At 43.1% G+C, this 24,990-nt stretch overlaps 1 protein-coding gene across 1 annotated transcript; it reads left to right on the top strand.

Annotated features, from left to right (window-relative positions):
- The first annotated feature begins 4,068 nt into the window (after positions 1-4,068).
- Positions 4,069-22,118, top strand: CA2 (carbonic anhydrase 2). Its single transcript, XM_055546737.1, has 7 exons — positions 4,069-4,554; positions 5,775-5,972; positions 15,434-15,552; positions 15,978-16,070; positions 17,694-17,756; positions 19,867-20,022; positions 21,349-22,118. The coding sequence occupies exons 1-7, from the start codon at positions 4,521-4,523 to the stop codon at positions 21,466-21,468; spliced, it is 783 nt and encodes a 260-aa protein (XP_055402712.1). The 5' UTR covers positions 4,069-4,520; the 3' UTR covers positions 21,469-22,118.
- The last annotated feature ends 2,872 nt before the right edge of the window (positions 22,119-24,990 follow it).

Genomic DNA, 24,990 nt, shown 5'->3' with positions numbered 1-24,990 from the left:
CCTTGTTCTTCTCCACTTCACTGGAAGTCCGTGTCCCTTGTTGCTTATTCATTTATCGTATTCTCCGCCTATCCGTCCCCAGGTAAGCTCCATGAGAGCAGGATCCTGCCCATCTGGTTCGTGGCTGCAGCCCCTGAGCCTGGTACATTACAGTACTTGATAGGTTTGATGAATGAATGAGTGGACAGGCGACTACAGCTTTGACAGCCCACATAGGACCTAAAAATAATAAGCACATAACAGGAGTTCAAAACACATATAACAGCAGTAATGAAAGCTAGGATTTAGCAAGCTCTAAATATTGGCACCATGCTAAATCTTTTTTTTTTTTTTTTACAAATTAGTCCCCTTCATCATTAGTCCTTGCCACAACTCCAGAACGTGGGTAATATTATTCTGGCTTTTCAAATGAGGAAATTGAATCTTTGCAAGACCAAGCAACTGGCCCCAGGTCAGAGTGCTAGTCAATTAGCCCAGTTTCAAAACCAAGTCCATTCAGCACAATGTTATTTGTTACCGGCTTCTGTGAAGAAAGGTTGCTATTGCCTCCATCTGGATTAGTGACTTCGTAATTTCAAAGAGCGTTACTCGGATAGTTACTACTTGCATCCTGGAGCTCAGGCCAGATAACAGTGATAGATACCTAGGACTCAAAGTCGAATAATGTGATACAGCTTTCAATTTCAGATGGCTCAGTTTAATAAAAACGAATATGCAATTGTCCTAAAATGGACTTCTCTATGACATGAACACTCCTCGTCACCCCTACAAAAAACCCAGGCTGCTGGAGCCTCATTCTTCTTAATTGTTCCCCTGAACCTTGCCCAGGTATTTAATTTTGCATTTATTACATTATATTCTAACAATGTAGCAATGACTGGGATGAACTGAGTGCCTTTATGTGGCAGGTGATTTATATACAGTCCCTAATTAAGTCCTTATAACAAGCCTGAGACTGGTGTCATTATTCCTACTTTACAAATGAGCAGCCAGAAGCTTATTGAGGTGGTGGATTACAACCTGCTGATCATAATACAGTGTCGGATCAGAACTTGGTATGGAAAATACTAGGATAGATGGATATGCGTGCAAACACCTATGGGAGCCCCAAGAAGGGGACAGTTCTCAGCCTCCATAGATATTTACTTGAAAACTGTAATTGTAACAAACAAGAGACTAGTTAACTATTTATTATCTTATTAGTTTTGTAGTTAAATGTCTAATAAACTATGTATATTTCACTTTGTAAAATATATTACCAATATATTTACTGGAGGGAACAAATACTTTACCATTTTATTCTATATTTTTATGAATATTAATATGTTAGAAACCTTTTATTATGATAATTGGAGCACAGACTTCAGGATTTTTGTATTATAATTTCCTGATATATAGCCTGCCATTTTTTCCTTCTGGGGCAGAAAAAAAGTATCTTTCTTCAGGTACTGTAACAGTCTCTTTATTTAGAATTATTCTTAAATAAACGGGTCTTCCTGTCCAGTAGAAAAATGAGTGTAGGATAACTAATATTTTTGACATTTAAAAATCCAATCTTAGAGTAGTCTTTTGAACATAACTGAATCATGACTGCCTGCTAAGAATGCCTCAGTAAAATAAACTTCCATTCTGAATGCATCTACGTGAGGCACAAAGCCATCTCTATTATCTACAAAAATTTTAAAAAGGACAGAAAAAACTGCTAAGACAATCAATGTAATAAAAAAGAAGTTAACAAAAAAATGTAGATCTCTACTGAATATCCAAAGGTGAAATATTTTCTGCCTGAAGTGAGTATGCAAGTTCCCTCCAAGCTCAACTCTGTGGGAAGGGCCTGCCCCACTAAAAATGAGTTCATGTTCCAGAAGTGAGACAGGAAGGGGGAAACTCACTTGAATAATAAGAATCTATTTCCTGAACTGCAGTTTGGTGGTGTTTGAAGTTTTAGAAAATTTAATAATCAAAATGTGCTTCTTTACTTCCATGTAAGTAAAGCCACAGTTGAGCTTCACAGAAAATAAGAGACAAGGATTCCAGCAGGTCTGAAAACCTAGCTACCTTCACAGAATCTTTAGAACCCACTTTATATTCATAGACTTAGTATTCAGCTCTTAACACTTACCAATAATACATCCCCAGGGCCTAGTGAAGAATCTCATATCAACTGCAAGGCCCTCTTCTTTTCAATTAAGTAAATATTTGAAAATTATGCAAAGAATCTAATTATTTTACTGGACTCCACAATATGTAGCTAGAGTCATAAATAAGAGGTTCTTTGCAACTACAAATACATTTTGTGATGGTGTGTGTACATGCGTGCTCAGTTATGGCTGACTCTTTGCGACCCCATGGACTGTAGCCCACCAGGCTCCTCTGTCCATGGAATTTTCCAGGCAAGAAAACTGGAGTGGGTTACCATGCCCTCCTCCAGGGGATCTTCCCAACCCAGGGACTGAACCTGCATCTCTTGCATCTCCTGCATTGGCAGGCAGATTCTTTAGCACTGTGTGGCATCTGGAAAGAACTGTGATGGTACTAGAAACCAAAAATACTCATTGCCTAAGAATTCATGGCAACATCAACCAAAAGACTCCAGCACAAACAGGTGCACACTTTCCTGGAATCTTAGGACAATAACAAGTATATCTAACTGTGAATCATATTTGTTTGTGTGGAATTGACTGAAATAAATAGCAAGTAATAATTTTTGAGATCAATATTGCAAAAGTTTGCACTAATATTATAATTTATCTTTTTATTTATCTGTATAAGTAGTATGATGTTTAGGCTGATAGGATTGTGTAAAACTGTGTCAGCTTCCCCAATGTTAACTCTAATACTATGCTCTCAAAGATCACAGTGATCCACAGGACAGAAAATCCTTCTCCTCTTTTTGTGACAAGGCCCCTTGAGGGAAATGAAATTTGCTCCCACCAGAAAACAGTCCTGACTTACGCATTAGGTATTAGGAAACAGAACTTCAGGCCCACAGTACTTTTAGATATCCATGAAAATGTTTTCTTTTAAAACCAGAAGAAAAAAATGAACATATATATAAAAAATGTTTAAAATACATAATATTAAAATATTAATATTTATGTCAATACAGCATCAAATTCATGTATGTGTATGTGTGCCCTTGTGTGTGTGTGTGTGTGTGTTTATGAAGAAGGGATCCATAAAGGCAAAACGCCTAAGGCCCAGAAAAGCCATAATGTTGCCTTGCCTCAAAAAATATCCTGTTAAATTTCTTTGAATTGATTCTTAGGTATGCCAGATGCCAAGTTTTCTTTGGCAGCCAACTTCTGAGTTTTCACCCTTTTGCAAGTTCTCATCTTTTTGCAAGAAATTCTTTTACCCAATTCCTGTTAGAAGAGTGATTCTTTAGAAGTCTTGGTTGCTTTAAATCAGTATTTACTCGCCTAGGTAATCTCCCCCCACCCCGACCCCAAGTTAATTTTTTAAAGAGAAGAAAGGAGGTAGGAAGAGATGTCAGGGTATCCATATGACACCTTGTCAGTTCTCAAGGAAATGGCCCTCTCCCATGCATGCGCCCAAAGGAAATCAGTCCTGAATGGTCATCGGAAAGACTGATGCTGAAGCTGAAGCTCCAATACTTTGGCTACCTGATGCGAAGGGCTGACTCATTGGAAAGACCCTGGTGCTGGGAAAGATTGAGGGCGGAAGGAGAAGGGGACGACAGAGGATGAGATGGTTGGATGGCATCACCCACTCAATGGACATGAGTTTGGGTATACTCCAGGAGTTGGTGATGGACAGGGAGGCCTGGCGTGCTGCGGTCCATGGGGTCTCAAAGAGTCGGACACGACTGAGGGACTGATGAAGAAGCACGCTTGCCTCGGTGCGGACTCTGCGGGAGACCGCCCTCCTCCTTGGTGCGCTCACGGTCGTCCGGCAGGGGGCGCCCGGCGCCCGGCCCTCCGCGCCCCTCCAGGACCGCAGCTCCGTCCGCCCCAAGGTCACGCTCCCCGCCCCGCTAGCGGGCGCAGGGCCGGGACCCCGAGCGGCGAGCCTCCCGGGGCTGGGGGCCGCGGCGCGGGCGGGGCCGCAGGGCGCGGGGGCCGGGGATGCGCTCACAAAGGGGGCGCGGGCGGAGAGGCGCCGGGGCCCGAGCGGTCCGCGCCCCGCGGGCGGACGGGGCGCGCGCAGACGCTCCGCAGCCCAGTCCGCGCGGTGAGCGCGGAGCCTCGCGGCCGCCCCGCGCCCTCGCCGAGGGAAGCCGGGCGGCCCGAGCGGAGCCCCGGAACCTGGCGTAGCGCCCCGCCGGCAGGGCGCTCTCCCCGCCCCCGGAGCCAAGCCCGCCCGGCCCGCCCCGAGCGCGCGGAGCGCACCTCCGCCCGCGCCCTCCTCCCCGCTCCGCCCGGGGCCGCCCGGGGCCCCCACCCCGGGGCCGCCCCCACGCGCGAAGGTGGCGGGCGCCTATAAGAGCCGGCGACGGCGCGGCCCGCCGACACACGGCGCGGGCACCTGAGCAGCAGCCCCCGGACCCCGGCGCGACCATGTCCCATCACTGGGGATACGGCCAGCACAACGGTGAGTGCAGAGCCCCCCGGCGCGCCCCTCTGCGCGGGGCCCCCCGGGCGCGCCCCCTCCCCCGCCCCCGGCGCGGGGCCCCAGGCCGCTGTGGAGGAAGCCCCGCGCCCCGCGCCGGGCCGGGAAGGGGGACGCGCATCGCCGCGGGACCCGCGCGCGGCCCCTCTCGGGTCAATCACCACCCTGTCCCGACCCAAGAGGACGCTAGGAAGGGGTGCAGCGAAACACTTTGGTCGTTGATCGCAGAGAAATTAGGAGACTGCCCCCTCCCACCGTCTTCATCCCTTCTCCCCCCCTAACCCCCCGCCGCCCGCTTCATCCTCAGCACCACCTGTGGCTAAGATTCTCAGCAGGAACTGTTCCCCGGGCGTTTTCTTGGGCTGGTGGTTTGAGTCCTTTGCGCTGACTTCTGAGTTTTCCTGATTTCTTGATTTCTGACTTGAGGTCAGGAGGTCCCCAGGAACCCGGTTTTTTCGGGGCCACAGGTCTGGGTTCCCCCAGGCCAGCGGACATACGAGCAGATGTGTCTGGCGCATCTCTGAGCGTCTTGCAGGGTCTGGGGCTCGTCAGGTGATGGAGATCCCGACCCTTCCAAGGCGAGGGGGCTGGCGGGGCGGTGACTCAGTCCTTGCCTCTGGCAGAACTGAGGAAGGAATCTCCCTCTTCGGGAGTGTCTTTAGGAAGCTTGCTCATTCAAATCCTAATCACAAACCCAGGGTCAGCTGCTCAGTTTCAGTAAAAGAAACAAAAAATAGCTTACATGTATGTGACGCTGACTGCTTGTTCTAAAAGCATTACATGGATTGATGTTCTCATACCAACCTCTAAGCCAGATGCTATTGTACCCCATAATACAGAGGGAAAAACTAAGGTACAGATCAAATGTTTTCCCAAAGGTTGCATTTCAGTCGTGTCCTACTTTTTGCGACCCCATGGACTGTAGCCCGCTAGGCTCCTCTGTCCATGGGATTCTCCAGGCAGGAATACTGGAGTGGGTTGCTGAGCCCTTTTCCAGGAGATCTTCCTGACCCAGGGATCGAACTCAAGTCTCCTGCATTGGCAGGCGGGTTCTTTACCACTAGCGCCACCTTGTATACGGCTGTGAAGTGGTATCGCCAGAATTGGAGCCAAGCAGGTCCAAGAATCATTGCCCTGTCCCCGGAGTTGGGGTGTGCCCTTCCCCACATTGTGGGGGTTCACACGTCTCTGCTCAACCCCAGGCCCCGAACACTGGTATAAGGACTTCCCCATTGCCAACGGAGAGCGCCAGTCACCCGTTGACATCGACACCAAGGCCGTCGTTCACGATCCTGCTTTGAAGCCTCTGGCCCTTCTCTATGGGGAAGCAACTTCGCGGAGAATGGTCAACAATGGTCACTCTTTTAACGTGGAGTTTGACGACTCCCAGGACAAAGCAGGTCAGTGTTTACAAAATAACTTGTGTGTCAGTAGCAGCTCTTTTCCCAGCTTAACAGGCGCAGGACCCCCCCTTAATACTACACTCTGATCATCTTCGTTGGATTTCAGCCTCTGCGAAGCAGGCTAATTTCTTTGAAGTGGCAGGGGCTGTTTCTCCCTGTCGGATTCCCGGTTTCTATGTAGGGCATTGAATAACTGTGCTATGCCTGAGAAAAGTCAAAAAAAGGCAGGGCCCCTTGGCGATAGAGATCAGCAATGAGGAGACTTGCAAAAACTGAACTTTTTAGGATTGGTCTTCAAGGTAGCATGCAGAAGAGTAATGAAAACCTGCTACTTTAAAATCCTGAAATTCTCAGAAACACTGTGTTTGTGAGTATTTTCTCAGCCTTGGGCCAGTGTGATAAAGGTGGCTGTGTGTCTCGGTATCCACCCAGAAGTTCATTCCATAAATGAAGATGTTTTAGAGTTGGTGGACATACCTGGTCCCTTGCTGACAAAACCAGTTACCATAATTTATTTGTAGTCATGCTGTTTACAGAACACTCTTTGACTGCTTCTTCTTTTTATTATTTTTTTCTTGCTTAGAAGTCGGAGAACAATCCCCTTCAGACACAGTAGCAGCCTTCTTCGCCCACTGGTTGATTTCTTGGCCAGTGCCCTGTTCTCCCGAGTGCTTTCCTCTGAAGGGCCCTGAGTAAATGGTGCTACAAACACGTTATGTGTGGTGGTGGTGTGGGCCTGGGGGTGTGTGGAGCATTGTGCAGAAGGAGAAAAGACAGATCCAATGTTCAGTAACGCTGTCAAAATGTTCGCCTAATGACCTACAGTACTAGTATATGAATGTGATTAGAATCATTATAGTCGAGATGCCTTGCCTTTTTTGGTAGCTATCCGATGTATTTAGTACAGTTTTGAAAAAATTATTCTACCTTCCTCCTCTCTGTAAAATTGGAGTATCTATTACAGCGGAAGGATTAAATGGGACAGATATATAAAGCCCAGTGCCTGGCACCTAAGATTCCTCCGTAAATGGCCATTGCTCTTGTCAGCTCTTCACACCACTTGGCTGCCTTTGTTAGGCAACTGCTGTAGCTATTGCACCTCTGATGAAAACTTTTGTTTTTTGTTTTTTTTTTCATGGTAGCAAGTGAATAGGATTTATTAAAGAGAAAAAAGTAAAGTTTTAAAATTGCTTTAAAATTACTTCTTACCACTTGATGATATTTTAAAGTCTTATAACACTTCTGTATTTTTCCAAACATGCCAGTTATTATGTTAAACTATGGACTGATTTTACATATGACATTATTACATAGTAATATGTTTTACCATGAATATGCCCAGTTCTGATGGATTTCTACATGAGCAATAACTGATGAGAGCTAGCTACCTTTTTCTAACTACTTCTCCCGGTGAATAACACACACATTACTAAAGCAACTGGCTGTGTTTGATTGTGAAACAGATGAAAACAAGTGGTTCAGATAGAGGCTCAAGTCCATGTCTTTAGAGACAGATGTATTATTCACTTGCTGCTGCTGCTGCTGCCAAGTCGCTTCAGTCGTGTCCGACTCTGTGCGACCCCATAGACGGCAGCCCATCAGGCTCCCCCATCCCTGGGATTCTCCAGGCAAGAACACTGGAGTGGGTTGCCATTTCCTTCTCCAACGCATGAAAGTGAAAAGTAAAAGTGAAGTCGCTCAGTCGGGTCCGACTCTTAGTGACCCCATTATTCACTTAGTTTTTATAAAAGAAAAGAAAAATCTCAGTAGCGCCACCTTTATGTAAGACAAGCCAGGCACCAGGAGGTCAGGATGGAGCCATGGTCCCTCGCTCGCCTCCCCTGAGCCCGTGCTGGGGATGCCTCAAGTAGGAAGACAAGAGCAATAGATGCTGACAGTCACTTTTGTGGGTGCCACAAGGAGGTATTCCAAGGAAACATGGAAAGCAGGTTTGGAGTTGGCCCGAGCAAGTCAGAAAAGACTTTTCAGGGTGAATAAGGTTTGAGCTTAAAGGATGAGGCTTGAAGGATTTCAGCCTTTTGGAGGAGACTCCCAGCAAAAGGAAGCAGGAAACAAGGAGGACTTGAGAGAGCCAGGCGGGAGGTACAGTAAAATCAAGAGGAATGAATGCTAGAGAGGCTTGTTCTCCTTTACAGGTGAAAGACTCCTTTGTAATTTTGCCTGGTACCTCTTCAGCATTTGCAGGTGTTTTGATTAAACAAGGAAGCATTTTCCTCTAGAATATGAATATATTAAATGTTGATGTTAAGGGAAAACACATCTACAGGATACAAAAAATAAAACCAAAGAGAGCATGCAGAGAAACACCCTTTGGACTTTTTTAAAATCCTAGACTCTCAAGTTGGAACACATGGTGGAGATACTCTAGTCAAACCCACTTAAAATAAACATGAAGAAACGGAATGCTCAAGAGTTTAGGTTAATTGCTAGTCGTCTCCTTCCTAGTTTGTTGGAATGAGACTACATGGCAACCACTTAAAAATGGAAATTGAGTAAGAATCTCTAAATGACAGTCATAGTTAGCATTTCGAGTGTTCATACCCATGCCATACTTTTAAAAACTGAGATACTTTTCTGTTCTAAGTCTAAAAATAATTTTTCATTTTGGTCATTCAGTTTTTTAAAATCTGTAGTTTATCATCTCTTTCTATTAGGAATTATTTTCATTGTGTTAATATTTTCAGATATCCTTTATTTTCTATATTTAAATGCTTCAGTTCATTTACTCCCCTCCCCTGCAACCCAGTGAGATATCAGTCTTCAAGAACTTTTCATAGGCTCAGATTTTCGGATATATCCTAAATGTTCTTATACCCAAACTTAAATTCTTGGGGATAATGAACTGAACTGGTAGAATTTATTGTTATGTTTAAGCTTGCGAGAATTCTTTTTAAATATGGAGTTAATAGGCTTTAACTAGGAACTTGGGTTCAAGCTCTCCTCAATCTTCTGCCTTTAAAAAGAAACCGCCTGAAATTAATGAAAAAATGTTAATCCTGTTAGGTTTTTTAAATTATGAAAAAATAACTCTCCCCGTTTGAGATCTTTTATTACATTCTTTATCTGGGAAGAAAAGAATAGTAGTCAAATTATTAACTCCTGCTAACTTATTAACTTTTACTAATGAGTTTAAAACTCTCTTACTGTATTGCAAAGTTAGAGGCAAATATTGAAAACCAGAGCTCGAATTATTGGGCCAACCCATGGACAGTCATTGTGAGCGTCTGTAAGATAGACTAAAGCATTCTAGACCCCGTATTTAATTGTGTTCATGTCAAAGGGTTACTTTAAAAAAAAAAAAAAGCTGTTAAATAATGGCCATAAACCTGAAACTAAAAACTGCTGTTCCCTTCTGTCTTCATTGTGGTTATGTTAGTGAAAGTAACAGCTAAACATCTCACTACTGAAAAAGAAATGGAATATGGGCATGTTTCCCTCAGATTTGTCTCTACTGACACTTGCTTTTTTAACCTTAGCAGGTAGCCCTAGAATGGCTGACCACTGCCAAAACCCCAAAATAGATTTTCAGATTCTTCATAGAAATGATTATTCACCTGCTAGAAATGTGTTTTTTAATAGACTATTTACTTCATTAATAGGAATCCCTTAAATTTTAAACTAAGGATTATTGGGAATAGTTTATTTATATTTTGAATTTAAGAGAGATTATTGACATTCACTAAGGTCTGTAGTTTATTTGGATGTATCTTATATCATATGTATGCATGTTAGTAGCTCAGTCATGCCTAACTCTTTGTGACCCCATGGACTGTAGCCCTCCAGGCTCCCCTCTGCATGGGATTCTCCAGGGAAGAATACTGGAATGGGTTGCCATTTCCTTCTCCAGGGGATCTTCCCAACCCAGGAATTGAACCTGGGTCTCCCGCATTGCAGGCAGATTCTTTACCAGCTGAGCCACCAGGGAAGCCCTCACATCTTATATTAAGTAATATTAAAGTGATCAAGAAGGAAAAAATGTTAATGTTACATTTATAGTTTTTAATTTGTATTAGTAGCTAATTTATTTCAATATTACTAAAATGAATCTTTCACAAGTAACATAATTTACATAAGTAACATATATAAGAGGACAGATGATAATATTACATTTAGTGCTTCTGTTGTGTTTTATATAGAGTATGTATAACTGATGGAAGATCATGGAAGTTAAAATCTCAGGCTCTTGATTTTGCAGTTTGGATTTACATGAAGTTTGGAGGTGTCTTGAACAGGACATTGGGTCTTGGAGTAGAAAACCCCATTCATGTATCTCCATCGTTTGTGGAACACATTTCTGTGGTACAACGGATGATGGATTCTACACACAAAAATGGCTGGATTTTTCCAGAGGGGAAAAAATGCAGTCAGCCATTTCTGCTATTCTTTAAAACTACTTTTTCATTAGAAAAAGGAGTTTTTAAAGTGGAGTAGTTTAGAAAATGGCATGGAGCAATCAAATTAAGTAAAAGACTAAGTAGACCCAGAATACTGTGTGAGTTGCCTGTCTTGAATCTCGTCTTTCCTATTTCTCAAGTGAAAAGATGCACGCTGCCTTCATGAGTGTGTGTGTGTCGCTCAGTCGTGTCTGACTCTTTGCAACCCCATAGACCATATGGAGTGGAAATGACATTCCTTCCCCTGGAGAAGGAGATGACAAGCCACGCCAGCATTCTTGCCTGGCGAATCTCATGGACAGAGGCGCCTGGCGGGCTACAGTTGACTGAGTGACAACCTTTCCTCATTACAGTAGGGGCTTCCCAGGTGGTGCTAGTGAAGAATCCACCTGCCAAGGCAGGAGACCCGAGAGACACTGGTTTGATCCCTGGATTGGGAAGATCCCCTGGAGAAGGAAATGACAATCCATTCCAGTATTCTTGCCTGGAGAATCGCATCGACAGGGGAGCCTGGTGGGCTACAGTCCATGGGGTCGCAAAGAGTTGGACATGACTGAGCGACCGAGTACACAGTGTTTACAGTGGACTTCTCAGCTACATAGTAACATAGTTTTATTTTAACAGAAGCTTAAACAGATATGTCTGGTAATAGTAGATTAGTCCTGAAAGTGTTTAATCATTGAACACTCAGGCATTTTTTTTTTTTTAGTATTAGAAAGCCTTATATAATAAAAGTTCATATTACTCTTGCCTAATTCTAAATCTTTATAAACATGTATTTTTAAGGGTATATATAGTTATGAATTATATTTTCATTTTGGAAAAAGTCTATTTGGGGGGTATAAGGATAATTCTTTAATTCTTTCTTTATTATCAAATTTTAAAAAAGCACTTTTACAGTAAGTTTTTTAAAGTTTTAAGAGATGTGATTTTATCTGAATACATCCAAATTCATGTTTCTTAATAGATCAGTAATATAGCACCATTTTTTAAAATTTATTTATTTTTTCATTGAACTTTTTTTTATTTTTTAATATAAATTGATTTATTTTAATTGGAGGCTAATTACTTTACAATATTGTATTGGTTTTGCCATCCATCAACATGAATCCACCACGGGTGTACATGTGTTCCCCATCCTGAACCCCCCTCCCACCTCCCTCCCCATACCATCCCTCTGGGTCATCCCAGTGCACCAGCCCCAAGCATCCTGTATCATGCATTTAACCTGGACTGGCAATCCGTTTCACATATGATAATATACATGTTTCAATGCCATTCTTCCAAATCGTCCCACCCTCGCCCTCTCCCACAGAGTCCAAAAGACGGTTCTATACATCTCTGTCTCTTTTGCTGTCTCGTATACAGGGTTATTGTTACCATCTTTCTAAATTCCATATATATGCGTTAGTATACTGTATTGCTCTTTTTCTTTCTGGCTTACTTCACTCTGTATAATAGGCTCCAGTTTCATCCACCTCATTAGAACCGATTCAAATGTATTCTTTTTAATGGCTGAGTAATACTCCATTGTGTATATGTACCACAGCTTTCTTATCCATTCGTCTGTTGATGGACATCTAGGTTGCTTCTATGTCCTGGCTATTATAAACAGTGCTGCGATGAACATTGGGGTACACATGTCTCTTTCAATTCTGGTTTCCTCGGTGTGTTTGCCCAGCAGTGGGATTGCTGGGTCATATGGCAGTTCTATTTCCAGTTTTTTAAGGAATCTCCACACTGTTCTCCATAGTGGCTGTACTAGTTTGCATTCCCACCAACAGTGTAAGAGGGTTCCCTTTTCTCCACACCTTCTCCAGCATTTATTGCTTGTAGACTTTTTGATAGCAACCATTCTGACTGGTGTGAAATGATACCTCATTGTGGTTTTGATTTGCATTTCTCTGATAATGAGTGATGTTGAGCATCTTTTCATGTGTTTGTTATCCATCTGTATGTCTTCTTTGGAGAAATGTCTGTTTAGTTCTTTGGCCCATTTCTTGACTGGGTCATTTGTTTTTCTGGACTTGAGCTATAGGAGTTGCTTGTATATTTTTGTGATTAGTTGTTTGTCAGTTGCTTCATTTGCTATTATTTTCTCCCATTCTGAAGGCTGTCTTTTCACCTTGCTTATAGTTTCCTTTGTTGTGCAAAAGCTTTTAATTTTAATTAGGTCCCATTTGTTTATTTTTGCTTTTATTTCCAATATTCTGGGAGGTGGGTTATAGAGGATCCTGCTGTGATGTATGAGTGTTTTGCCATGTTGTCCTCTAGGAGTTTTATAGTTTCTGGTCTTACGTTGAGATCTTTAATCCATTCTGAGTTTATTTTTGTGTATGTTATAACACCATTTTATTGTTCTCTTTTTTTTTAAACAAATTCTTTTCTTCTCCTGGCCTAGTGTAAGGCAGAACTGTCAGCCAGAGCTTGTATCAGGAGCCGCAGAAGGGCCCAGCCGCCTGGCTGTCTTGCAGCAGCTTTATCTCTTCTTTGACGAGATGAACGTGTGCTGCTACCAGTTAAGCCTATTTAGGTGAAGTTGTCCAAACAAACTTTATCATGAAGACCTTGTCCCTTGGTTTTCAGCCAAAGCTGAAGTTATCTTGGACTCATTACTCTGCAGAATTATAAGCCCAAACTAATAAAATTCACTTATGGCAAAAGGGGTTCTATTTCCAGTTCTAGAGAAATAACACTGAAGTAGTAGAACTACCCTAATTTGAAAAGCTTTTAAATATGTCAGGTTGTTGCTGTTCAGTCACTAAATCGTGTCCGACGGTTTATGACCCCATGGACTGCAGCACGCCAGGCTTCCTTGTCCTTTACCATCTCCTAGAGTTTGCTCAAATTCATGTCCATTGAGTCAGTGATAATATCTAACCATCTTATCCTCTGCTGCAGTCTACTTTTGCCCTCAATCTTTCCCAGCATCAGGGTCTTTTCCAATGAGTCAGCTCTTCGCATCAGGTGGCCAAAGTATTGGAGTTTCAGCTTCAGCATCAGTCCTTCCAATGAATATTCAGGGTTGATTTCCTTTAGGACTGACTGATTTTATCTTGCAATCCAAGGGACTCTCAAGAGTCTTCTCCAACACCACAATTCAAAAGCATCAATTTTTCAGCACTCAGCCTTCTTTATGGTCCACCCTTCACATTCATACATGACTACTGGAAAAAACCATAACTTTGACTGTACAGACCTTTGTCAGCAAAGTGATGTCTCTACTTTTTAATATACTGTCTCGGTTTGTCATAGCTAATAAATATGTCATAGATATATCAGTTAAATCCCATTAATACATATAAATTAAGTAAAAGCTTTTTGGAGGGCATGGGGAAAACAGTGGTTTATTACTATTTTAATCCTCCCTTAAGACACAGCTCCTTAATTATCTACAGATAGACTGCTGTCTAAGAGTGTGATTTCTAGTATGAATTTAAGTGTAAAAAGGTTACATTAATATTAGAATCATGGGATAGTTATTAAAGTTAGAATTTTAAGAAAGCACTATGCACTATATCTCACAGATGATCAATCTGTGATGATCAATCAATTCTTAGTGAATAAATAATTGAAGGTATCCATTTTACAGATGAGCTAATTTATGTCAGACTCTAAATAGAACATTTGAAGTATAAAGCTAAATAGTAGCAGTGACAATCCAAACTGGCTTCCTGGTGGGTCAGACGGTAAGGACTCTGCCTGCAATGCAGGAGACCTGGGTTCGATGCCTGTGTTGGGAAGATCCCCTGGAGGAGGGCATGGCAACTCACTCCAGTATTCTTGCCTGGAGAGTCACATGGACAGAGGAGCCTGAAGGGTTACAGTTCATGGAGTCACAAAGAATCGGACATGACTGAGGAGCAAGCACACAATCCAAATTCTAAAGAACTGGGGAAACTTGTAGAGAAGAATTGATTTTAAGATCAAGGGAATGCTTCAGTTCAGTTGCTCAGTCGTGTCCGACTCTTTGTGACCCTATGAACCGCAGCACACCAGGCCTCCCTGTCCATCACCAACTCTCAGAGTTCACTCAGAGTCACATCCATCGAGTCAGTGATGCCATCCAACCATCTCATCCTCTGTCCCCTTCTCCTCCTGCCTCTAATCCCTCCCAGCATCAGAGTCTTTTCCAATGAGTCAACTCTTTGCATGAGGTGGCCAAAGTACTGGAGTTTCAGCTTTAGCATCAGTCCTTCCAAAGAAATCCCAGGGCTGATCTCCTTCAGAATGGACTGGCTGGATCTCCTTGCAGTCCAAGGACTCTCAAGAGTCTTCTCCAACACTACAGTTCAAAAGCATCAATTCTTTGGTACCCAGCTTTCTTTATAGTCCAACTCTCACATCCATACATGACTACTGGAAAAACCATAGCCTTGACTAGACGGACCTTTGTTGGCATGCTTATTGTTTCACAAATTCTAGTGAGAAGTGGCCTCAGAGGTCGGCGAAGGGGGCTGAAGGCCGCTGTCTGGGCCGAGTCAGAGCAGAGGCTCCTGAGTTTGCAGGTGTGTGATGGCCCAGCGTTGGAGGGCTGCTGCCAGCGCCTCCTCACTGATTCACAGAGGAATTCACAGTGCCCTGAACATCTCCTCTCTCTGAAACCTGAACCTCTGACTTCAAAACAAATCTGGAAGGAAAGTGTCCTGTGCTCAGAAAACAGATGGGAAAAGCATGCATCCTTTCAGTTAGTACAAGTAAAAGAAAAAAAAATAACAGCAGTTGAAATGATTCCATTCAGCTCTGCAAACTAAGCCCAAGTCTAGATTTAATTTTCATGGAGTGAAAATGTTGCTTCAGGCATAAATTTAGTACTATAAAAGAAGATTGAAGATTGTGATATGCAGTAGTGTGTGTCCCACGTGCATATGGATGAGTGTGTGGGTGTATAAGTGTGTGTGAGCCACCAGGCTCCTCTGTCCATGGGATTCTCCGGGCAAAAATACCGCGTCTCTTGTCTCCTGCATTGGCAGTTGGGTTCTTTACCACTAGCGCCACCTGGCAAGCCCACATAAATATTATATATATATTTTTTCATTTTAGTGCTGAAAGACGGACCTCTTACTGGCACTTACAGATTGGTTCAGTTTCACTTTCACTGGGGTTCATCTGATGACCAAGGTTCTGAGCATTCTGTGGATAAGAAGAAATATGCTGCAGAGGTAAGATACACTTTTTTTTTTTTCAAAAGCTTAATTTGTAAATTCAGCTCAAACCATTTTCTTTACAAAGGCTCTTCATATTTGCTTCTTATAACCTTTATTTGTGATGTTACGGTTAATGCCGCAAAGCTTTCTCTGAGACCTCCTAAGAACACCATTTGCGTGAAAATGAATTCAACTTGGAGGATCGTGTTTTAATGTAAAATCTAGAAACAAACGTTCCTCAAAGGTATGCAACGCTTTGTCTTAGAGTTGTTGAAGGAATCACTTGCTTTTATGCCAAGTCGTGGACAAGTAGAATTAAAATACAAGTTTAGATGTATAATTATCCACATTTTCGCTTTCTTTCGTGAGCTCTAGCTATGGAGATAACTGTGTAGGCTTTTAGCACAGTTAATCGTTTGCTGTCTGTGCTTCTGCTTCAGCTACACCTGGTTCACTGGAACACCAAGTACGGGGACTTTGGAACAGCAGCGAAACAGGCTGATGGACTGGCTGTTGTGGGTGTTTTTTTGAAGGTTAGTTGATGGCCCAGTTCTCCCCCCCCACCCCGCCTGTTTCCAAAAAAGATGAACTGGACAGAACATTCATGACAAATAGAACATTCTACAAAAAGCCTAGGAAATGCTTTTGGCTCTGAAGTATTTAGGGGCTTATTTTCCTGCCTATCTGCTAACCGCAGTGGAGATAGAGACAAAAAGACAGTTCCAGAGGCATTTCTTAGGTACTGTTTGGATGTAAATGTGAAGGATATTTACACATGAAATATGAAATGAGAAAAAGCAATACTTGGGATAAATACTAGTACTTTTTTTTTTCTCATTCAGCCTTAAGCTAGGTAGTACTCTTCCATGATAGAGAAGGATAAATTAAGACCAGGTTTTGGAGGACTGAAGGACAGTGAGTCCATGTTGCAGAATCCAGGCAGCAGGAGTTTGACATACCGACTGGGCTGCCCCCTGGATAGTTATAAACCCAGTGGAGGAAGGTCCGGGCTGCAGATTCGAGGTTCTAGAAATCCTGTGTCAATGTGACAGCTGCACACAAGTGACAAGTGAAGTGAAAGTGGCGCAGTCGTGTCCGACTCTTTGTGACCCCGTGGACTGCAGTCCATGGAATTCTCCAGGCCAGAGTACTGGAGTGGGTAGCCTTTCCCTTCTATGGGGGATCTTTGCAACCCAGGGATCGAACCCAGGTCCCCCGCTTTGCCGGCAGATTCTTTACCAGCTGAGCCACAAGGGAAGCCCAGGAATACTGGAGTGGGTAGCCTGTCCCTTCTCCAGAGGATCTTCCCGACCCAGGAATTGCACCGGGGTCTCCTGCATTGCAGGCGGATTCTTTACCAACTGAGCTACTACGAGTGTCTATGAGATCATGCAAGGAAACCCTGATGAGGAGGGGGTAACACTGCTCAGCAAGCAACTCTGAGAAGCTGCAGACTGGGAAGAAAGACCCTGATTAAATGACCAATGGGGAATACAGGAGTCAAGGGAGATTTGGGAGGCTGGAGGGCAGAAGGACGGAGAAGGCATTGGCACCCCACTCCAGTACCCTTGCCTGGAAAATCCCATGGACGGAGGAGCCTGGTAGGCTGCAGTCCATGGGGTCGCTAAGAGTCAGACAAGACTCAGCGACTTCACTTTCACTTTTCACTTTCATGCATTGGAGAAGGAAATGGCAACCCACTCCAGTGTTCTTGCCTGGAGAATCCCAGGGACAGGGGAGCCTGGTGGGCTTCTGTCTATGGGGTTGCACAGAGTCGGACACGACTGAAGTGACTTAGCAGCAGCAGCAGCAGCAGGGCAGAAGGAAAGGTCGAAAGAGGGGGGATTGTGCAAAGGAGGGAAGACAATAGTGCAAAATTCTGCATGAAGCTTAACGCAAGCATTTGAACAGTGTTGTTGACTTTGGCAGTTGGAGGTCACTGGTGACATCTGAGAGGGTAATTTCAGGTGAACCACAGGGCCAGAAGCAGGTTGTTAGTGAAAATAGGGAAATCAGACTAAGACTGATGGGTGGCATGTAGTTAGTGGTGGTTTTTGCTTCACCATTTGGAGAAATTATACCTTAGAGCTGCCCTAATCAAAAAAGGGTGTAGTGCCAGCTGTATATGCTGTCTTGTCCTTTGTGTCTTTCTATAGGTTGGTGATGCTAACCCAGCTCTCCAGAAAGTCCTTGACGTGCTGGATTCTATTAAAACAAAGGTACAGTTCACTTTTTTTGACACCTGCATAGGGTACCTATTTTCTATACCCAACTCATTTTTTAAAATTCTTTTGCTCAAGCTGGGTAGTCTTGGTTTGATGAGCAGTGCTTAGATGAGCCTTTAATAAAGGTAACATGTTGCTCATATGTTTATGTAACTTAATCTTTATCCCAAAGTTAATCCTAATGCTTTTATAATTTTCAGACTTGTATTTATTTAATCTTGCTTCATTTGAACATCCATATGCAAGAATCAGAGAAAACTGTGATTGCAAGGAGGCTGAACCACCTGATCCAGTTATTCACCCTTCATAAGGCAGATATTTCTTGAGTACTTACTATATGCTGGCCACTTTGTTAGTCTAGGAAATGCAATGGAGAACACGATGAGTAAGGTCCTTTGAATTCATGTATAAATCTATGTGCTGAGGTCATGGGGCATCTGCTTATTATAAATACTGCTTTCAGCAGCAGCAACCTGGCTTTATCAAACTCATCCTCAAATGAAAGCAGCATCTATCTTCTGAAAGGCTTACCTGTTACCCTGAGCTTGACTCCCTTGATTCGTATAGAATAAACCTGATCCTACAACACTAATTCAGAAGGATATATACACCCCCTGCCCATGTTCATGGCAGCTTATTTACAATAGCCAAGACAGAAGGAGCCTAAGCATCCAGTAACAGGTGCATGGGTAAAGAAAACGTGATGGGTAGATAGAGATAGATGGGGCTTCCCAGGTGGCTCAGTGGGTGAAGAATCTGCCTGCCAAAGCAGGAGACGTGGGTTTGATCCTTGGGTCGGGATGATCCCCTGGAGGAGGGCATGGCAACCCACTCCAGTATTCTTGCCTGGACAATCAATCCCATGGACAGAGGAGCCTGGTGGGCCACAGTCCCTGGGCTTGCAAAAGAGTTGGATAGGACTGAAGTGACTAAGCTCAAGATATAGACAGACAGATAAAATGGACTCAGCTGTACAGGAGAATGAAATCATGCCATTTGTGACAACATGGATGGACCTTGAGAGTATTAGGCTAAGTGAGATAAGTCGGATAAAAATACCAGATGAATTAGTGGAATCTAAACAAATAAGCAAAGAAAACAAATACAAAACCAGCTCACAAATACAGGGACTCGATGGTGGTTGCCAGAAGTGGGAGTGGGGGGCCAAAAATGGTTGAAAGGGGTCAAAAGGTACAAATTTTCAGTTATAAAATAAAGACGTTTTGGGATTGACTTACAAGTAAATCAAAATCAATGCTATAGTGACTGTAGTTAATATCATTGTATTGCCACTTTGAAAGTTGCTAAGAGTAGATTTAAAAGTTCTTATCCCAAGAAAAGAAAATTCTGTAACTGTTTTATGTTGAGAGATGTTCACTAGACCTATTATGATCATTCGATAATATATTCAAATATTGAATCATTACATTGTATTCCTGAAACTATATGTCAACTGCATCTCAAAAAATCCAACTAAGCCTTCCTTAGCTTGAGCCCGTTTTCTCTCAGCCTCTCACCTACGCCCAAGCTCATTATCTCTGTCCCCTTTAACTAGTCTTACCTGACAACTGTCTCTCTGCAGCGACCTGTCAGTCTTTGGACAACCCTTTCCTGTTGCTTCTGTTTCTCTAAAGTGCGGTGTCCAGAGCTAAATGCAGCTCTTCAGTTCTGGTCGAACCATCAGACGGTACAACAGAACAGTTACCTCCTCATCGAGGATACTGTCTACATGTTCTGTTCCTACATCCTAAAATCTCAGCGTTTCGGTGGCAGCAATTTCACTTTAAATACCAGCTAAGATTAGTTAATGACTTAATGAAAAAGATAAGGGATTGTTTGAGAGGACAGATGAGCAAATGGACGGGTGAAATTGATAGGTTCTCTTGTTTATATCTGCTAATCTAAGTTTCCATGTCAAATGTCTTCTGTTAATTTCTTTTATTCTGTTTTCTGGTGAATATGGAATGTATCTTTTAAAAAAAAGGAAGGTATTTGACTCTCCAAGTTGAATGTTTCTGTTTCCCCTTCTCCTGCGTCCCCCCGCCCCCTCCCCCCGACTCTGATCACGTGATGTTTTAACCTGTGTCTTTGTCTTGTGTTCCAGGGTAAGAGCACCGACTTCCCTAACTTCGATCCTGGCAGCCTACTTCCCAACGTCTTGGACTACTGGACCTACCCTGGCTCACTGACCACCCCTCCTCTCCTCGAAAGCGTGACCTGGGTCGTGCTCAAAGAACCCATCTCTGTTAGCAGTCAGCAGGTCCGTTTGCTCAAGTCGGGGGAGCACTTAGTCCAGGCGGAAGGGCTGGACCTTTGGAAGCAGACAGACCTGGGCTCTAATCCTCCTGCTGCCCCTGGCTCCAGCAATAGCGCTTAGCAGATGTGGTTAGCACCCAACAAGAACTTGATGTTGTGAACCACAACCTTGGGCAATTCTTTCTTTTTACTCTGAAGTTGGATAACATCGAAGATTACCTGAGAAAGGTGTCTGTCACCCAGTACGTGCTTTTTGTGTGTGTGCATTAGGAGGAATCTGAAGCCTGGAACAAAGAGATTTTATATTCAAGGGTACATAGCTATGGGTGATAATTTCCAGCCAACGGCTCACTCACCTAAGAGCTTACTGTGGTTTATTAATATCAGACTACATCCTGAACTCTAACAGAGTTTCGAGTCATCCCTTGGATAAGGCACCTATTAAAAGTCACTCCAAGTGTCTTTAGCAGCTTAGACCAGATGCACATTTCCTATAGAGCGTCGTTTGCGCTGTGCAGCTCGCCACAGTGGCAGTGGTTGTGTGTGTTAACAGTAGTTGGCTTACTCGGAAATTGACTTCCTCGGAGGTGACCAAGGGAATTTTGTTTGGCAAAGAGATCAGGTTCAAGGCTATTGATTCTCTGGCAGCTGCCCTACTTCCCAAACCACCATTCTTTGTTTAGATCGAGTCATGCTTCGTGAAAGGGAAGTGACACTTTCAGAAACAGCCTCAGAGAAGGAGGGAACTGGGGGAGGGCTGCCTGGGTCAGGGCACTCTGCTGGGAACTCACACGAACTTAAAAGGAAATCAGAACTACCCAGTGATAAGGATTGGAAATCCCAGCATGGGCAGATTTAATCCTGTGCTTCTGTAAATTTAAGCAGAGATGTCAGCCGTCATTCTACCCCGGAGTCACTTTATCTAATTGTACCCATGCTGATGTTTATCTTCCCTGGGGCAGAAAACAAAACCTTAATTTGGATCTAGAATTGTTATTATTACTTTACATCTCTGAAATATTTTATAGGTTTTTGATGTTTGATTATGAAATTAAAAGAGGAAAAAACAAGCTCATTGCAAATTTCCTTCAAATAACAGCAAAATGTTGTATTTATTCTGTAGAAATTAATTTGTTGTATAAAAGTATATATATGTAATCTATATGTGATTATATATCTGTGGGTGCGAATCAAATTAAATTTTGAACATTGCCATCTGAGACTGTGAATACTGGGAAATATATTTCAAGATTTAACACAAGCACGATAGTTGAATGCTCTAGTGAAACTTGTATTTTTGATGTTTTTCATCTTTAATTTTGTCTTTTAGATGTTGAAATTCCGTACTCTTAACTTCAACGCGGAGGGCGAGCCTGAACTCCTGATGTTGGCCAACTGGCGTCCGGTTCAGCCGCTGAAAAACAGACAAGTCAGAGGTTTCCCCAAATAAGATGGCCCCGGGGCGGTGTCCAGGGGAGAGCCTTTGGGCCTCCCTTTAGCTTAGCACAAGTCCACCTGGTGAACTGGCCCCTCGCTGCTTTGCGTCTGGCTTTCTAGACACTTCGTCTCTCACCTGACGTGCTTACTACTAAAATGTGAAAACGTAGATCAGTTGTCATGATTGACAGATTTGCTGTGACTGGTGCTTTGCTTTTGATGGTAGCCTTTCTGTGACAGAGAATATAAGAACCTTGATTTTGCTCACAGAATGTGGGGTAATGAGCACTCACAATGGTACAGTAAAATGCTATTTTTAAAATATAGGAAGGTAGGATGATTGAGTGCAAATCTATATATGAGGATAGATTGAACTATGTGATATAAATCAGGTAAAATAGTCTCGATCCTATGTAATGTAAATCAGATAAATGTTTGTGATTCCAAGATGGTATAATAAAAACTTTAAATTCTTATATATTTGTAGCAATGGTATCTTAATTACGCTATGATTTAGTGACTTTTGAACTATAGCAATGTAAATGAATTATCTATAAAAATTGTTATAGTTGTGATACAGAGTATATTTCCATTCAAATAATATATCATAACTTAATAAATATTGTATTTTAGATACATTCTCTAATAAAATCTGGAATTCTATCTTGGATTATTTTATTTTATGCTGGGCAGTGGGTAATGGTGAAGGAGCAAAGGTATACTTTTTTAATTCATATTAATTCACTGTAAATAATAAGCCATCATAATTGGCTTACTCATAATCAAGAGTCTCCACAGAAGGAAATACCCTGAAGGTTATCTGTATTTGCCATGCGCTCTTGTGAGTTTTCTGAGCACTGGCTCATGTGATCTCCATGAGGGTAGATCCTGAAAAAGGAGAGGAAGTGGTTACTAGAACAGCGGGAGGGGGGAGGGGAGACTTCCCGAATCAACATGTGCTCCTGGGAAATGCAGCAAATAAAAATAAAAATCCATTTTATTCAAAAGAGGAATCCCAGTGGTCCCCAGAAGTGAGAGTCATCTGAATCTTCAGAAGGGAATCATACCTGCTCCAGGTGGGAAGCACAGTGAACAGATGGAACGCCAGTCTCCTGCTCCCATGGCTGTCTTGGATTTAGCTCCATGCCCAGACCCTGGGATGTTTGGCTAATGAGTTACTCTGGGAAGCCAAGTTTAACACATGACTCAGGTGCCACACTTTGAGGGGAAAAAAATAAACTTCTTTGTTACCAGAGATAGAGAAGTCACTAACTCATTCTCACCTGCTTTGCTAAAGAACTGAGCTGAGTTTTCTGTAAAAGAAAGATCAGAAACTTTGGAGTTTGATGGTCTGTTTTGAATCTCAGCTCTTCTCAATCGCTATGACCCTGGGTGTAAAGAGAGGATAACACCCAGGGTGATCATCTTATATGAGGTAATGTCTGGTGTATAGGAGGTGGTCAAAAATAATACATTTTAAGCCTGAGTGTGTGTGTTTAAACCAGTGAGTCTGTTAACTTAGTTTCCTGGAACAAGGCTTCTCTAATTTGTTGTTTATTGTTTTGGGTAGGGGACCTACAGGCCAACCTTAAACAGGATTGTGTATGAATTAAAACTAAATCTACTCCAGGTGAACTGCAGAGGGCCTCTTCTAAATATAAAACATTTAACTTGTGTATATTTTTACATATTGATTTTCAGTTATATGCTGAAGCAGAAACTTGTCAACACTGAGTTCTATATATAAGTGAGTTATGATGTTCTTGGTGTATAATGATCTCTAAATTTTGTAATAAAGATATTTTATACCACTCATCGGAGAAGGCAATGGCACCCCACTCCAGCACTCTTGCCTAGAAAATCCCATGGACGGAGGAGCCTGGTGGGCCGCAGTCCATGGGGTCGCTAAGAGTCGGACAAGACTCAGGGACTTCACTTTCACTTTTCACTTTCATGCATTGGAGAAGGAAATGGCAACCCACTCCAGTGTTCTTGCCTGGAGAATCCCAGGGACGGGGGAGCCTCATGGGCTTCTGTCTATGGGGTTGCACAGAGTCGGACATGACTGAAGCGACTTAGCAGTATACCACTCATAGCCAGAAATACATGTAATCAAGAGATACTATTTTCTTGATCTTTTTTTTGGAAAGACTTTCACAAATATTCTAATTTATTCCGGTACTTTTCAGATGTTTCATCAAAATATTCCTTTAAAGCAGAAAAATTCCTCAGGCACAGTTCAGAGCAGATCATTACTTCTTTAGAGTTTCATGTTTTACAAAATTTATTCAAAATGTCCATCTCACTCTGTATTATAGCTATGTTTATTTTTAATATAAAATGTTACAACTGGCTTATTGCAGTTAATAAAATTGGCACCGGGGTATTGTTTATCCTTCAGCTTATTGTTACCTCTGGTTATCGGGTGTACTTGCTGGGACCTGGGTAGCCTCAGTTTGAGAAGCACTGATAATGTTGAGAGGCAGGAAAGAATAAGTTAAAGCTAAATATTGAGGATTTGGATTATATTTATTTCTCCAAGGACAGCTGTTAGTTTTAAATGGCTCCTTACTTTAACGGATATCATAATTGGTGTTAGTATGTTTCTATTTTTAAGCTATATTTGAATTGCTCTTTTGCATCTCACAAATAGGATCCTAACTCAGTTATTCACCCTGAGTTAGAAGAAAGGAGGTAACATAAATGATACTCTTGTAGGCACAACAGTGGCCCTCCAAAGATGCCTGCATCCTCAAACTGAATGTTACCTTACCTGGTAAAAGAGACTACACGTTTAGTTTCAGTAAGGGTTGTGAAATGAGGCAATTATCCATTGCAATCACTAGGGTTCTAAGAGGGAGACACGAAGGTTGGGAGCAGAAGGAGGAGATGGGACCGCGGAAGCAGAGAGGAGGGATGAGCCCTCCGGCAAGGGAGCGGGCAGCCTCCAGACTCAGGCAGAGGCAGGGCACAGGCGCCTCTCTGGAAGAACCAGCCCGGCTGACACCTAGATCTTCGCCTGTAAGACCCACTTTGGACTTCCGGCTCTGGACAGGTCAAATAATACCCCTGTTGTGTTAAGCCACTAAGTTTGTGGGGTGATTTGTTACAGCAGCCATGAGAACTTAATACTGAGGCAGGAATTACGTGACCCTGCGTGTGAAAATAAACGAGGTCAGCGGCTTCCTCCGTCCAGCCTGTGCGCCCGGGGGAAACCGTTCCTCAGCCTAGACTGTTCCTCCTCTCCAGCCCTAACTGTGAAATCTTGCCTGCTCGTGGATGCCAGGCTCCCAAATCAGGTCTTAACGCTGACGCTCAGTCTCTCACTCAGGAGAGCGTGTGGCTCTGGGGCTTCGGACGCCGATGGCCTCCTCCCCTCGGGACTGCGGTCGGGACACCGGTCTCCCTTCCTGCCTCGGGAGCCCCTGGAGGGCAGCTTCCATTCACTGCGAGAGCTGTGTGCACAGCTGGGGCTTGGCCAACGTGTGTGGGATGGAATTAGTCAGGGAGAGCCTTCGGAGGGGAGTGAACTTTG

This window comes from Bubalus kerabau, chromosome 14 (assembly GCF_029407905.1).
Source record: "Bubalus kerabau isolate K-KA32 ecotype Philippines breed swamp buffalo chromosome 14, PCC_UOA_SB_1v2, whole genome shotgun sequence".
Taxonomy (NCBI): Eukaryota; Metazoa; Chordata; class Mammalia; order Artiodactyla; family Bovidae; genus Bubalus; species Bubalus kerabau.
Note: the sequence above shows the minus strand (reverse complement) of the source record. Positions and strands in the feature narration are given on the sequence as shown.